Source organism: Macrotis lagotis, chromosome 5 (genome assembly GCF_037893015.1).
Source record: "Macrotis lagotis isolate mMagLag1 chromosome 5, bilby.v1.9.chrom.fasta, whole genome shotgun sequence".
Classification (NCBI taxonomy): domain Eukaryota; kingdom Metazoa; phylum Chordata; class Mammalia; order Peramelemorphia; family Peramelidae; genus Macrotis; species Macrotis lagotis.
Genome location: NC_133662.1, coordinates 110,587,931 through 110,603,239, shown reverse-complemented (window position 1 = coordinate 110,603,239; position 15,309 = coordinate 110,587,931). Strand labels below are relative to the sequence as shown.

The 15,309-nt window shown below is 49.3% G+C and overlaps 1 protein-coding gene across 1 annotated transcript; it reads left to right on the top strand.

Moving 5' to 3' along the window:
- Positions 1 to 15,298, top strand: MICAL1 (microtubule associated monooxygenase, calponin and LIM domain containing 1). Its single transcript, XM_074187317.1, has 25 exons — positions 1 to 139; positions 1,785 to 2,055; positions 2,151 to 2,358; positions 2,568 to 2,672; positions 2,782 to 2,886; positions 3,307 to 3,462; positions 4,400 to 4,500; positions 6,760 to 7,017; positions 7,399 to 7,514; positions 7,728 to 7,854; positions 8,028 to 8,112; positions 9,048 to 9,195; positions 9,578 to 9,768; positions 10,911 to 10,999; positions 11,332 to 11,373; positions 11,519 to 11,602; positions 12,047 to 12,203; positions 12,477 to 12,550; positions 13,034 to 13,334; positions 13,443 to 13,555; positions 14,064 to 14,177; positions 14,335 to 14,428; positions 14,597 to 14,696; positions 14,788 to 14,861; positions 14,975 to 15,298. The coding sequence occupies exons 2-25, from the start codon at positions 1,798 to 1,800 to the stop codon at positions 15,121 to 15,123; spliced, it is 3,249 nt and encodes a 1,082-aa protein (XP_074043418.1). The 5' UTR covers positions 1 to 139; positions 1,785 to 1,797; the 3' UTR covers positions 15,124 to 15,298.
- Positions 15,299 to 15,309: the final 11 nt, after the last annotated feature.

The window sequence follows — 15,309 nt, the reverse complement described above, 5'->3', positions numbered from 1 at the left end:
AGATGCGCGCCGGGGCCAGCTCGGAGGCGGCTCTTCCCCGGGCCAGGGCGCCGGCCGCAGTCCCCGCGCCCCCTCGGGCTCGCCCCGGCTAGAGGCGCCGCCCCCGCCCCGCCCGCGGGGCCCCTCCACCCCGGCTCCGGTAAGTGCACGGCGGCCCCGGGCCAGGGAGGAGGGCGGGCGGGGCCGGGGGTCGGGGAGGGGCAGCGGGCCGCAGGGGCGCCCGGCGCGGGGCCCTGCCCCTGCCCCCGCGCCCGGCGCCTCTGGAGGGCTCCTCCACACCCGGCCGTGCCCGCCTCCCTTGGGCTTCTGTCTCCACCCAAAGCGACCCTTGGCCTTCCTCGAGCACCTGAGTGACGGCCCGGTGTCTGCAGGGAGGAGGACTTCACCCGCCTCGCCTCGCCTGGGCAGTGCCCAGGGACCCGGGAGGGAGGGCAGATGCTTGAGAGCTCTTCCTCACCCACTTCCTTCACCAAGCCGACCCCCTCATCTCCTAGAAGGGGCTCCAAGCCCCCCAGATAGGATTCCAGGATTATCCGAGCTCGAAGGAACCTAAGAGGAGAAATTTATGCCCAAGCAGTGTGATGGTGGAGCCGCTGGGGAACAATTGAGGTCTGAGCCTCAGCCCAACTAATCTTCCCTGCCCTGAAGCCACCCCCGGTGAAAAAAAGAAATAAAAGGGAGGTCTTGTGCTGGGGAGATTCCAGAGGTGGGAGTTCAGTGGAGCGCCAGAGCAGACGAGAGGGAGCTTGGTTAGAAAGGGCAAAACATTTTCATCTCTGCCCTCCTCGGGGGCCCTCAGAAGAGGCTCAAGTTAACAGGAGGGAAGTATGACCACAGAAAATAGAGCCAGTCACGAACACACTGCACTTCCCCTGGCCCCTGGGTGTTTGAGGTGGCTTGGGGGTTGTGGGTGGAGCCTGATGCAGGGAAGTACCTTTTACAGAGGAAATTTGAAGAAGATCCTAGCAGTCCTCTGCCCAACAGAGTGCTGGGGCATCTCTGGTGCTGTGATGTGCTCTCCAGATGGGGAAAACATCCATATCAGAATGTGATGTCAGAATTTTGCTTCCTACTCATTGTCCTTTATCCCTCTTACCCCTATTTCCTCTGCCCCGGCTCTTTTTACTCTCCTTGGAAATGAAAGCCAATTTTCCCAAGTCCCCTTCTGGAGAAGAACTGAACCCTTTTAGAATCTACACACATACTTGGGATTGTATTGGAATCCTTCAGATGGAGTTCCGGTCTTGAGGCCTTGGTTGGAGAGTGGGTGCGGAGCACAAGCCTAGGGATGAGAGGTGCCCATTGTGCCCACGACTGCTGATTTTCCATTTCCAAATTTGGCATCTCTCTTAGAATCACAGGAAGCTGAATTCTGTCTCTAGAGCTTTGGAAAGTTGGGAAAGGAAGGGACAAGGAACCAATGATACTGAGTGGCTCCAGAGGGCCAATCGGGGCTGGGATCACCCCTCTGTCCCCCTCCTCCCTGCCAGTCTCTCCCCTCCTCCAGTGCTGGGTGTGCGTGTACGTGTGTGTGAGTGAATGGTGTGTGTGTGGGTGTCCGTCTGTCTCTCTCTCCCCCTTCTCTCTCTCTCTTTCTCTAGCTCTCTCCCCTTTCTGTCTTCTCTCTCCCTCTCCCCCTCTTCCCCTCATCTCTCTTGCTGTCTCTTTCCTTCCCTCCTTCCCCCTCTCTCCCTCCCTCCCCCCCTCTTTGTCTCTGTCTCTCCCCCCTCCCCCCTCTCCTTTCTCTCTCTCCCCTCCCTTCACCAGTTGTTCCCTTCTTCTAGGTCCCCTGCCCCCATGGCAGCCACTGCTTCCCAGAATCCTGCTCATGGACTCTTTGAGAACTTTCTACAGGCACAGCTGTGCAAGGATGTGCTCGGCAGTTTCCAAGACCTCTGCACGTGTCTGGGCCTGGAGCCTGGTGGGAGGCTGTCCTTGTATCATAAGCTCAAGGCTGAGCTCAACTATTGGAATGCCAAAAGCCTGTGGGCCAAGCTGGATAAACGGGCCTCCCATGCTGTTTATGAGCAGGGCAAGGCCTGTGCCAACACCCAGGTGGGCAGGTGGGGATGAGTGGGGGTCTAGAGCAGGACATGGAAACTGGAGGAGGAGAGTCAAGACCACTCCTCTCCTTCCCTCCCTTCCCCCAGTGCCTGGTAGTGGGAGCAGGGCCCTGTGGACTTCGATCAGCTGTGGAGTTGGCCCTGCTGGGGGCCCGAGTGGTGGTCGTGGAAAAGCGTACCAAGTTCTCCCGCCACAATGTGCTCCACCTCTGGCCCTTTACCATCCAAGACCTGCGGGGGCTTGGTGCCAAGAAGTTCTATGGGCGCTTCTGCACAGGCGCCCTGGACCACATCAGTGAGTTAAGGGCCAGAGGCCATCGGTCTCAGGACAACAGGGGGTCCCTGGTGACCGGGTTGAGATTTAGGGGTGATTGGGGCTCTTCCCTGGTGGATACTCTAGGGGCTGTGCAGGAGGGAGGGCATTTGCCATCTGTAACCACCTCATTTCAGTTTATTTCCATTTTGAAGGCCCTTATTGTGTACCCCCCTCCTCTTGACCTTCAGGTATTCGGCAACTTCAGCTGCTCCTCCTAAAGGTGGCATTACTGTTAGGGGTGGAGATTCATTGGGGGGTCACTTTTACAGGCCTCTTGCCCCCATCTCACAAGGGTAAGTAGCTCTCTGAACAGTCCACTTTTCCCCATTCAGAGCATGGAGGAAGGACTTCTGGCTCCCATGCCTTATTTTCTGTCCCCTCTCATCTTCCTGTCCTCCTCAGGGATTGGCTGGAGAGCACAGCTCCAGCCCAGCCCCGCTGACCAACTGGCCAATTATGAATTTGATGTTCTCATCTCTGCTGCTGGCAGTAAATTCATCCCTGAAGGTAACTCCCTTACCCTAAGGATCTCTTGACCAGCCCCTCCCAAGCTTCCAAGCTTCTGATTCTGATCTTCACACATACACATCACCTTACTTACAGGGTCACTCCATAGGGCGGTTAGATGGCGAAGCCGATAGAGTGCCAGTCCTGGGGGCAGGAGGACCCAAGTTCCAATCTGACCTCAGATACTTACTAGCCATGTGACTCTGGGCAAGTCTCTTAACCTTGCTTGCTTCAGTTTCCTCATCTGTAAAATGAGTTGGAGAAAGAAATGGCAAACCACTCCAATATCTTTGCCACAAATGGGGTGTTCGATATAAATATAATATAAATAAATAACACTGAAAAAGGACTAAACAACGGTGGGGTCACTCCTATCATGTTTCCTTTGCCCTCATTTCTTCCTATCTCTTCCAATCCCAGGGTTCTCAGTCAGAGAAATGAGAGGCAAATTAGCCATTGGTATCACAGCCAACTTTGTGAATGGACGCACAGTGGCTGAAACTCAGGTGCCAGAAATCAGCGGCGTGGCTAGGATCTACAATCAGAGCTTCTTCCAGAACCTGTTCAAGGCCACAGGTCAGGGCTTCTCCCATCCATTGGAGTATTGCCTGAGCACTCCTTCCATCCCTCTACCTGTGTTATTTTTTCCTAGCCCTCCTATTCCCAAGTTCTATCCCATGACCCACATCACAAGTGGGGGGGGGGGCGGAAAGAAGGGGTAGGGGGGGAGAGAGAGAGAGAGGGAGAGACACTCAAAGACAGAGGGAGAAAAGGGGCAAGAGAGAGGGAGAAACACTCAGAGACAGAGAGTGAGACATTCAGAGAGAGAGAGGGAGAGACACTCAGTGAGAGATACAGAGAGAGAGAGTTTGTGGGTGGGTGTGGGTATGTAAAATGATTTAAGGTGGAACAGACCCTTTCTCATTTTTTTCTTTCTACCTGGGGTCTAAGCAATGGTCAATAATACCAAGTTATTGAAATTATTGGAAACTGGTAGAGCCTTAGGCCTGGAATCAGGAAGTCATGAGTTCTAATTCGGTCTCAGACACATACTTGATAAATCACCTAGAAGTTATTTGCCTTCTCTCAGATTCAGTCTTCTCATCTGCAAAGTTGAGGACACTAATAACATCTTCTCTGTAGGGGTATTATGAGAACCAGAGGATATCAAGTATAGAAAACACTTAGCAAATTTTGTGCTGTATAAACACAAACTATACTATGGTCTTAGAACAACATCCCTGAGCTTAGGGGACCCCTTCTAGGACCTCATCCCCTCCCTCTCTTGACCTCTCCCTGTCTAGCCACTGAGATAAGACCAAGAGATGTACTGGATTAACTTTTTTTTCAAACAAGACAACAGTATACCACTTTTTCTAAAATCTGTTCTCCTTTAATTGCAACTGGTAATGAGTTAAGGAGAGAAGTATAGATGGAAAGTGCCAATCTTAAGAACCCCACCATTCAGAATTGGCCTCTTCCTTCTCTTTGTCTTCCTCCTCATCTCCCACAGGCATCGATCTGGAAAACATTGTTTATTACAAGGATGACACCCACTACTTTGTGATGACTGCCAAGAAGCAGAGTCTACTTCGACTGGGGGTGCTTCGTCAGGTAGGAGCTACAACAGAACTGGGCCAGGAAGTGATGGGAGATTACAGTCATGAGGGGCCAAGATGGGAGCGGTGAATGGATGGAGCTGAGAAAAGATCATACATCCTGGCATGTTGACACATATGCACTCTTAGAGCTAACCTCAGTTCCCGCCTGTTCTTATCTCCCTTACCAACCCATTCTGCAGGCTTCAAACATTTCTTTTAAAAAAAAATGTTCTTTGTTATTAGTAATAGCTAGCATTTATGTAGTGCTTTAAAATTTGCAAAGCACTTTAAAAATATCTCATTTGGTCCTCACAACCATTTACAATCAGTCAGTATCTATGACGCACCCACCAGGCTCTAGTTAAGTGAAAAAAGTAAAAGGCATCCTCTACCCTCAAGGAGCATATGAATCTATGGGGGAGAGATGAAGGTAGCTGCAAAGCTGTGGTGAGGGGGGGCATGCCTTGAGGGGAGGGAAGGGTGGGTCAGTGAAAGAAATCCCACAGTAGTGCAGCCAGCTGAGAAATGAGGAGCTGAGCTGGGGTCCCTCTTTAAATGGAAGTTTGGAGTTTCATGGTCCCAACCTTCCAATCAGAAGGACCAGAGAGTAGTGATGGGGTGGTGCACCAAGGCTGGTGAGATCAGATGATGAGGTTATCAATGAACTTGCAGGGGAGGGCAGAGCAGAGCGAAGTCCCAAAAGGCTGCTAGATGAGAAATAAGGATAACTGAGATAGTTGGGGTATCCAGGTGGGATAGTGGAGAGGGTACCAGTCCTAGAGTCTGGAAGACTCATCTTCCTGGGTTGAAATCTAGTCTCAGACATTTAGTAGTGGTTTGACCCTGGGCAAGTGTCACTTCACCCTGTTTGCCTCAGTTTCCTCATCTGTAAAAGAGCTGGAAAAGGAAATAGCAAACTGTTCCAGCGTTTTTGCCAAGAAAACTCCAAAAATGAGGTCACCAGGAGTAACGTGACTGAGACAACTGAACATCAACCACCCCAGAGGCAGACAGAGGTTAAGTGACTGGTCCAGGGTGACTTTAGTTCCAGCACCCTAACTAGTGTGCTACTCAGCTAGTTCTATTTTTTTTTCATTATGAACTTAATCATCAATAAAAATGATAGTCCATCATTCCAGGAAGCATAAAAATAGCTTGTGCAGAAACCATGAACATTTATTTTATGTACATTTTAAAAAAATGTGTGGATTAAACTTAACTGGCTATTTACTAAGTCATCTTGGATGTTGAGGTCCCCTTATGAGATTCTTTTAGTTTTCTTCTGTGACTTTGTCTCATATTTTAGTGATGAACTTTTCTTTCTTCTGTTTTTTGAACATCTAATTTCTCCTGATGAATAGAAGCCTCCCCCACAGATAAATCTAGGCAGGTAGAGGAATCCTTACCTGGCCCTTCTCTAAAAATGAGTGTATTGTACCTTTGTAGTGGGCCACTTGAGGGCACCAGGATCTGGAAGATTTGAATGCCAAGTCCATCTGGGCATGTCATTCAGTCTCCTCATCTACAAAACCAGGATAATAGCCACCCTATCTCCCAAATGAGATAATATTTATGGAGAGCTTGGTATAGTGGCTGGTCCGGTACAAATGCTACATAAATCTTAACTATTGCTATTGATAATTGTTATTATTTATTAATTAGCACTTTGATTCATGTCATGTAGTAGGCACTTAAAAATTGCTTGTTCCATTCTCTTCCCCACTCTCCCTTACCCCTCTCTCTTCTTTCCTCAAAAACAGGACCCGGACTTCATTGTAATTATGGCTAACATTTATATGGAACTTGTATGTTTGCAACAGCAACTCTGGGGGTTGGGGGAAAATGGGGGGGCTATTTTTGTGCCCATTTTACAGATGAGGGGAACTGAGACTGAGAAAGGTAAAGTGGTTTGCCCACATAACCAGTAATTATCTGAGGCAAGATTTGGACTCAAAGTTTCTTAACTCTCAGCTCCCTATCTGCCTCGTGGGTAAGATTGTACAGAGTTCAGCAATCTTTCATGGTGCCATGCCCAGGCAAGGTTTTTAAGCGGGTGTCCAGGGTACCTTTGGGGTCCTGAGGTAGGACAGCAAATGCACCCCATGGAAAGAAATCAAGACCAGTTTGGATGCCAGCTCTACCACTCTCTGGGGGCTTCAAGTCTCTGGACCCTGATCGTTCTGTGCCCAATGAGTAGCCCAGCCAAGATGACTTCCAAGAGTCCTCCCAACTCTAACTTTCTTGCTATTTTCTCATCCTTGGTGGCCTCCAGGACTTTGCAGATACAGATCAGCTCCTGGGTGCTGACAACATAGTGCCAGAGGCCCTCCACCGCTTTGCCCGTGCTGCTGCTGACTTTGCCACCCAAGGAAAACTCGGCAACCTGGAGTTTGCCTGTGATGCCCGTGGCCGGCCTGATGTGGCCGCCTTCGACTTCACAAGTATGACAAGGGCTGAGAGCGCCTCACGGGTACAAGAGAAACATGGGGCCCGATTGTTGCTGGAGCTGGTGGGCGACTGCCTGGTAGAGGTGAGGGGGGAGGGGAGGGAGCATGGGGGGGGCTGCCTGGTGGAGGTAAGGGGGCAGTGGAGGGCATCCCAGTGGAGGGGAGAGAGCATTGGGAGGGCTGCCCGGTGCCGTTGAGGGGGAAGTGGGGGGGGGGCACCCAGTGGAGGGGATGGGGCAGTGAAGGGGGCCACCCCATGGAGGTGAGAGGGAGTGGGGGGCTACCTGTTGATTGTAGGGTAGGAAGAAGGAGGGGAGGGGGAAAGATGGCCTCTCTTGGAATTTGTTCTTGGAATTTATAACTTTGAACATGGACTTGAGCAGATGGAGGGAACATGGAGGGAATAAATGCCTCCCTACCCACTGTGTGCTTTGTTGTTTCTTGCTGGTTCAATGTTCCTCCAGCCCTTTTGGCCATTGGGCACCGGTGTGGCCCGTGGCTTCTTGGCAGCTTTTGACGCAGCCTGGATGGTGAAGCTGTGGGCAAGGGGTACTCAGCCCCTAGCTGTTCTGGCAGAGAGGTGAGTGCAGGACCAAGGACTCCTGTGAGGGAGGAGGAGTTGGATGAAGGGGTGGAGAGAGTAGAGTAGGGGCTTCTTCCCCTTGAAAAGAAATTAGTAGAGAGGATATAATGGTGATGGGTTCTTTATGATGATGGAAACTCACCAACTCTTCTATCCTCATCCTCCTGCTGCTTAACACCACCCCTTCTTCCGCCCTCTTTTTTCTCCCAGGGAGAGCTTGTACCAGCTCCTATCACAGACCTCCCCTGAAAACATGCATCGCAATATAGCCCAGTATACCCTGGACCCAGCTTCTCGATATCCCAACTTGAACCTCCGCTCTGTGACACCCCAGCAGGTCAGTCATCCTCTCCCCTTCCTATCTGTCACATGCCCCTTTGGTCTCCAAATCCAGATGATCTTGAGTCATGATGAGCTGCAGACAGAAAGGGATTTGGATTGACCTGGGCTGGTGGGGGTGGGGTGGGAGAATCATTTTAAAAGACTAAAATTCAAAGGGTCCAATTCTAGGTGCGAGATCTTTATGACATAGGGGGCAAGGAACTGGAATGGAAGGAGAATGACACAACTGATTCTGCAAAGCCCCCTTCCCCTGGTGAGTGGATCCTGCCCTCTCTTGTCCCATTGCACTACCAAATACTTTGCTTCCATCTAAACCCCTATCCTGAAGAGTAGTAAGTGGTCCTACAAAACCCTGTGGCCCAGATGCCATTCCTTGGTCACTGAGTTCTGTCTTCCCTGCCCCTTTTCTTCCCCCACCACCAGTGGTAAGGGTCTCAGAGAGTCCAGATGGCAAAGGCAGTTCAGATGGATGAAGATTCTTGCTCTCCTTTTACCTTGGTTCTTCCTGTGTTACCAGGAAAGTAGCCCCTTCTCCCTACGAGGTGGGTCCTTAGCCTGCTTCAAGAAAGACCTCACATTGACCTACAGCAGTGCTTGCCCATGCTAACAATGCTGTTGAGATGAAACAACATGTGACCAAATAAAAATACCAGGGAATTTGGAGTCAGGGGACTTGACTTTAAGTCTAATCTGTGCTACTTTATTAAATGTGTGAAAAATGGTGATGATCATAACAATAACTTACATTGATTTGGTACCTTAGAGTTAGCAAATCAGTTTCCATTATCTTATTTGATCCTGATAGCAGCCCAGTGAAATAGTTACTGTTATTATCCTCACCTGACAGGTGCTTGGTGGCATTAAAGGTTTTAATCCAGGGTCACCTAGCTAGTAAGTGTCTGAGGAGGCAGGACCCCTCCCCATCCCCAGGTTCAGCCATCTCTCCACCATGGCAGCTGGCTACCTAGGGGTGACGGAGCAAATCACTTATGTCTTCTGTATCTCATTTTTGTCATCTGTCAACTGGTAAGCACACAGTGCTATATGGACAAGAGCGACCATGGTGGTGAAGTTAGATATCTTTTGCCCATCCCTTGCCTACCCTATGCCCAGAGATGGACACTGGTGTTCAGAGCCTTATCAAACATGATCTCTGTGAGCACAGATGACTTTCCCCCTTCCTTCCAGTTCCAGTGGACACCCAGGAAGAGCTGCTCCTCTGGTGCCAGAAGCAGACGGCTGGATACCCAGGTGTTCAAGTCACAGACTTCTCATCCTCTTGGGCTGATGGTCGGGCACTTTGTGCTTTGGTGCATCGGCTCCGACCCAGTCTGCTGTGAGTGGTAGGGTGAGGGCTAACCAAGGAGGAAGAGGATGTGGAGAGGAATTGTGGACATTGCTTTGAGCCCCTGGGGAAGGGGGGTGATAATTGAGATCCCTCCCACCCTTTGTGCCCCCCTGCCTTATTCTGTTTGATTCTGCCTGAAGTTGATGGCCTTCATTCAACTGAGGACTGCCCAATGGACTTTCTCTGCTAACCCCATCCCTCTTCCTTTTCTGCCCTCAGTATGACTCCTGCTTTATCGTCCAGCCCTTCCCCAGCTCCACAGCCCATCATTGCCTTCCCATAACTTCTTCCATCTTCTTTCCCTTGTCCCTTGACCTTGATGACTCCATTCCCTTACTGTTTCTGCCTTCTCTTTTACCTTTGTCCCTAGTGACTTATCAACCCTGCAAGGGGTTGGAGCCTTAGAGGCCACAGCCTTAGCAGTAAAACTAGCAGAACAAGAGTTGGGCATTGCACCAGTGATCCCTCCACAACTGATGGTGTCTGGAACTGATCCACTGGGCCTCATTGCCTACCTCACCCATTTCTACAGTGCCTTTGGAAAGACTCCTCATAGCCCAGGTATCTCTGTGGTCATGGGATTGAGCAGTCAGGCCATTTTATCCCTGTTGAACCTCAGTCTTTTCACCTGTAAGATGGGGGAGGGGGGTAATTATTTTTGTATAGCACTTTGTAAACCTAAAGTTGCCATTCAAATATGAACTAATATCACCAACCTCTAAGCCACCAAATAATACAAGCCTGGTAGAACTGATGTTGATAATGATGGTGATGGTGACAGTGATGATGATGATGAAGATGATGGTGGTGGTAGTGGTGATAATGGCAATGCTGGTAATGGTCATGGTGGCAGTGGTGGTGGTGACAGTGACGACAATGATGAAGGTGGTAGTGGTGATGATGGTAACAATGGTGATGGTGGTGATAGTGGTAATAGTACTAGTAACGGGTGATGGCAATGATGGTGATGGCAATGATGATGATGATTATAAATTATCATTTATATAGTACTTTAAGGTTTGAAAAGTATTTTACCTCTGTTATCTCACTGGAGCCTAGCAACCACCCTGGGAGGTAGGGACTATTTTGATCTCTTCTTGTAGATTAGTAAACTGAGGAGGACAAAAGTGAAATGATTTGCTGAGGGTCACACAACTAGGAACTGCCTGAGGTCACATTTGAACTCAGGTCTTCTGCCTCCAGGCTTGGTGCTCTAACTTCAGCACCACCTAATTGCCCTTTTGAAGAAATTATTGTTATTGTTATTCAGTCAAGTCCAACTTTGTTTTTTCTTGGCAAGGATACTGGAGTAGTTTACCCTTTTCTCTCCAGCTCTTTTTCCAGATGAAAAAAACTAATGCAGACAGGGTTAGGTGACTTGCCTAGGATAATACAACTAGAATATGTGTGTCTGAAGCAAGATTTGTCTTGACAAATGTCTGAGGCAAGATGAATCTTCTTGACTTTGAACCTGACGCTCTTATCTACCATGCCACCCTGCTGCCCTTGTAAAAAAAAAATCCTTTATTTTAAATGTTTCTAAAGAAATGCTTCCCAGGGACCTCAGAGAGAGGAAAAGTCCGAGCATAATATTAGGGTTGTACCCTTTTCCAGATTATTTCAGGGACCAAGGAATGATCCAGGTTGGAGTGTGTAGGTGGGTCCTCTATGCTGGTGGCCACAGTGTCTTTCTGTCTCCCCAGATCCTGTCAGTCCCCGGTCTGCCGGGACTGCAAGCGCTGTCCTGTTCCTGACCAAACTGCAGAGGACACTGCAGAGGAACCGTTCCCAGGTTGGGATTATGAAAGCCTGATCTCTACAATGATGTGGTAGGGCAGAGTTGAAAGGATTGGACCCCCCCAAGTTGCCCTCTACTCCGAGCTCCTATCAAGGGTTTAGGGAATTTCAAGGAGGATAGCTGCAGTGGTTAGAACTTTACAGATCATGCAAACCAAAACCCTCATTTTATAAATGGAAAACCAAGGCAGAGAAGAAAAATGACCTGCCAAAGAACACATGTTTGGGTAGGGTTATTTAGGACAGAGGAGGAAGGTAAAGAACAAAAAGCACCAGGAATGGAGGAAGGGTAAAGCCCAGTCCCAAACCAGTTGTGGATTTTTACAGGAGAATGGAGAAGACAGTGGTGGCAAGAGGCCTCGTATAGAGGTGAGTCCTGGAATAGGACAATGACCGACCTCCTCCCCTTTCTCCTCTGTCTTTTTTTATCTTCTTTCGGTCCACCACCCCCTCAGTCCTCTCATGCCCCCCCCAGACTCTCCCTTTCACTTCTAATGTCTAAATGGTCTTTTAGTCTGAGTCGAAGATACCAAGTCCCACCGAACCCTCCCTCCTACAACCAGTGCCTCCATTGAATCCACTGCCAGCCAGCCAAGAGGTGAGCACGGATGCTTCTGGGCAAGGTGGGAAAGACGAGGAACAGCTGTGGATAACATGTAACGGACAGGGCTAATAAGGGCAGCTAGGTGGCACCATTGGGCGTAGTTTGGAAGACTTTCACTGGCTTTGTGACCCTGGGCAAGTCACTGCACCCTATCTTGCCTCAGTTTCCTCACCTGTAAAATGAGCTGGAGAAGGAGATGGTAGTATCTTTGCCAAGAAAACCCCCTTGGGGGTCACAGAGAGTCACCCCACCAAAATAAAATAGCATATATTACTGATCCCAGATAAGAGTCTGAAGTAGATGGGGGTGGGGGTGGGAAGAAAGAGGCAGGTCAGAGGGTGTGGGAAGACCCAATCTCCAGTTGCTAGGAGAACCTCAGGGCCAGGTCTGAATCCATCGTTCTTTGCCTTTTTTGGTTGTTGCTTTCTTGGGAGGTAGGCTGAGGCGGGAGACTTGTGCTCTTTGTGTGGGGAGCGTCTCTACATCGTGGAGCGAATCTGTGCTGACGACCGCTTCTTCCACCGAAGCTGCTTCTGTTGCCATACCTGCGAGGCCCCACTATGGTCAGAAGGCTACCGACAGCACTCCGGGGATGGTGAGGGAAATTGCTGGGGAGTTTGGGGCAGTAGGTCTAGATTCTTTGTTTCTCGTTTGGAGAAGCTGAGGTCCAGAAAGAGAAGTTCTAATTATGAGCTAAGTCATTGCTGTGTCCGGTTCATTTCTTTTTCCAATACTTTCTGTCCACTGCCTACTAAGACACCCAAGTTTGAAGGATTATGAGTTCCTGACTCCATGGAAATGATGGAGAACTGAACTGATAGATCCACATTCCTGAGAGCTCACAGCCAATGCGCTTTCTCATTCTTAGGCCACTTCTACTGCCTCCGACACTTCCCTCAGTCTCCCAACAAAAGTGTCTGTGATGAAGCCCCTAATGACCAGGTAAGACTGACAGGTGCCTCAGGAAAGAGGTTTTGAATTAATGTACAAATGGTTTGGTTTTTTTCAATATATTTTTGTTTCATTAATATTTCCCATTTACATGTAATAGAAATTTTAACACTGATATTTAAAAAAATTTCAAGTTCTTAATTCTTTCTCTCCCTCCCCCTTCAGAATTTGTCAACTACATATGTGAAGTTAAGCAAAACATTCCCATATTAACTATGTAGCAAAAGATATAAACCAAAAAAAAAAAGAAATCAGAAGAAAAATAAAGTAAAAAAGGATGCTTCAATATTGAGAGTTCATGAGCTTTCTCTCTGAAGGCATATAGCATTTTGATGAACTTTATAAAGTGAATATATGATGTTTCTAGTAGATTTTATGTCTTAGTTCAAAGGTCAATGTTGAGGGTCAGTTTAATGCTTGTAAAAAGAAAGAAACCAATCTTAAGTCCAGAACTATTCACCTTGGTTCTTCCAGGAACCCTCCGGTAAGAATGAAGAAGAAGAAGAGGCCACAGCAGGCTCCCCCAGGACACCCACAGCTCCTCAGGAGATAGAAGGTCCTCCCAAGCTTCCTTCAAAAAAACTGATCAGACTCTCTAGCCTTGAACGCCGAACGCTATCATCGCTTAACTTCCACACCGATGCTGAGATAGAGGGACCCCCCAAACCTCCCCGAAGCTGTTCTGTCTTGGCCCAAAAGGCCCTGGAGGACAGCTTTGTAGGCTGGGGAGTGCCTTTCCAGACCTTACCACAAACCTTGCTATGTCCCTCACCAGGTACTGGGCCAACCTCAATGGGGAAGGGCTGGTATTCTTAAAAGGAAAAGCTCTAGGATGGGGTGAAAAGTGAAACTCTCAAGCCTCATCTTCTCTTTGCCTGTATAGAGCTCCTTAACTCAGTAACTTTGAATGTGGAGGAGGAAGAGGATGGTCCTTCCTCTAGTGAGGAAGAAGAAGAAGAGGAAGAAGACCTGGTTTTAACCTCTGATGTAGAACAGGTGAGTGGAAAACAATGATAGGAGTAAGAAGTGCCTCTTCTTGTGACATAGGAAGAAGCCTGACTTCATCAGTGTAGGGACTTCCACCACCAATGCAATATGCACTGGCATCTTCTTTGCAGTTTCCAGTTCTAGAAAGCAGGTGGGGAACGAAGAAATTTGTCCTAGTTTTACAGCCACTATAATTCAGAATCAGGTTTTAAATCCAGGTCTTCCTGATTTTGAGGCTGGTTTTTCTATCCCCCAACCCAAAGCCTCTATGACATAGTGTGGGTCTTCATGGAGTTGGACAGTCTCAGTGGAGATATCACCTTATGCCTTTCAACCATCACTCAGACTTCCCTACCAAGCTTTTACCCTTTCCATGGTCCAGTCCACATCTTCCCTTACCATCCCAAACTCCATCCTCCTCTTCCCCTCACCCTTTTCACCCATTCATTAGGGATATCTGACATAAATCCCAGGCCTGCCCCCAACCCCATTCCTGACCTGCTTGGCCCTGTCACAGACCCTACTGAACTTTGCCAAGAATTCGGGGACCATGGAGAAGTACCCAACATGGAGGCGGACATTGCTACGCAGAGCCAAAGAGGAAGAGATGAAAAGATTCTGCAAGGCCCAGGTGAGGTCTCCAAGGGGACAAAGAAGAGGAATGGGACACAAGGGTCTGAGAATGAGGGGAGGGGAGGGAACAGTTAATTCCTACCCCATTCCTTGGGGCTTAGCCTCCTGTCCTCGCCCCCTGCAGATCCATAATTCCTGTCTTTCCTATCAATCAGGCCCTTCAGCGACGTCTTAATGAGATTGAAGTTGCACTTCGAGAATTGGGGGAAGAGGGCAAGAAACTGGAATCAGCTTTGAGGAATGAGAGCAGTGAGTAGGGACCAAGGGAGGGGAGGGGGCCCACCTCTGCCACCACTTCCAGGCAATCCCTGCCTCCAAAAGCTCCACAGTCGGCTCTATTTCTCCTGAGATAATCTTGTTTCTTATTTTCCACTCTTCTCCATGTTTTTAATCCCCTTCCCCCACTCTATAAAATAGACTCCCCGGAACAGGAGAATAAAGCAGGGGTGCAAAAACTGCTTAACCTCGTTCAAAAGAAGAACAATTTGTTGGCAGAGGAAGCTGATCTCATGATCATGTAAGCATAGAGGTGGGCTTGGGGATTCCTGGGCTGGCCTAAGCATTCTGGGCATCTTGAACTCTCTTCCTCTCTCTCAACCCCCACCTAGTGTCCAGGAGCTGGAACTGGAAGAGCAGCAATGGCAGCTGGACCAGAAGTTGAGAAGCTACATGGACAGGGAAGGTGAGGGGGGGGAGGTATCCCGAGAGGGCTTTCCGCTCTGGTGGGTGGAGCTCTAGTCATGGGGTGGCGGTGATTCACATCCACCTTCTCTAAGACCTCCTTGCTTCCTCCAGAGAGCCTGAAGACAGCCAGAGAGAAGCAGGAGGAAGAACAAATGTTGAGGCAGCTGGTGGATTTGGTGCATCAGAGAGACATCCTGATCCGCCTCCAGGAAGAGCGCCGGCTCGTGGAGCTGGAGCGGGGAGCTGGGGACCAAGGCTGAGGGGGGGAGGTCCCTGCTCCTGCTTTCACTGCCAAACTTCTCCAAGGTGCCAGTCAAGCCTTGGCTCTGGATTCCTGGCCCTGGCCAAATTCATCTGGGCCCCACAGGATACCCACCTCATGTTAACAATAAAGGTCTGCCAGACACAGGATTCAGACTGCAGTGCTCTGCTTGGGCTAGGACAAG

Excerpts from the sequence above, each read along its gene's own strand:
- MICAL1 (XM_074187317.1), top strand. The coding sequence starts at position 1,798 with ATGGCAGCCACTGCTTCCCAGAATCCTGCTCATGGACTCTTTGAGAAC. Across the intron at positions 3,463-4,399 it reads GAACCTGTTCAAGGCCACAG|GCATCGATCTGGAAAACATT; the intron begins GTCAGGGCTTCT and ends CATCTCCCACAG. Across the intron at positions 14,178-14,334 it reads AAAGATTCTGCAAGGCCCAG|GCCCTTCAGCGACGTCTTAA; the intron begins GTGAGGTCTCCA and ends CCTATCAATCAG.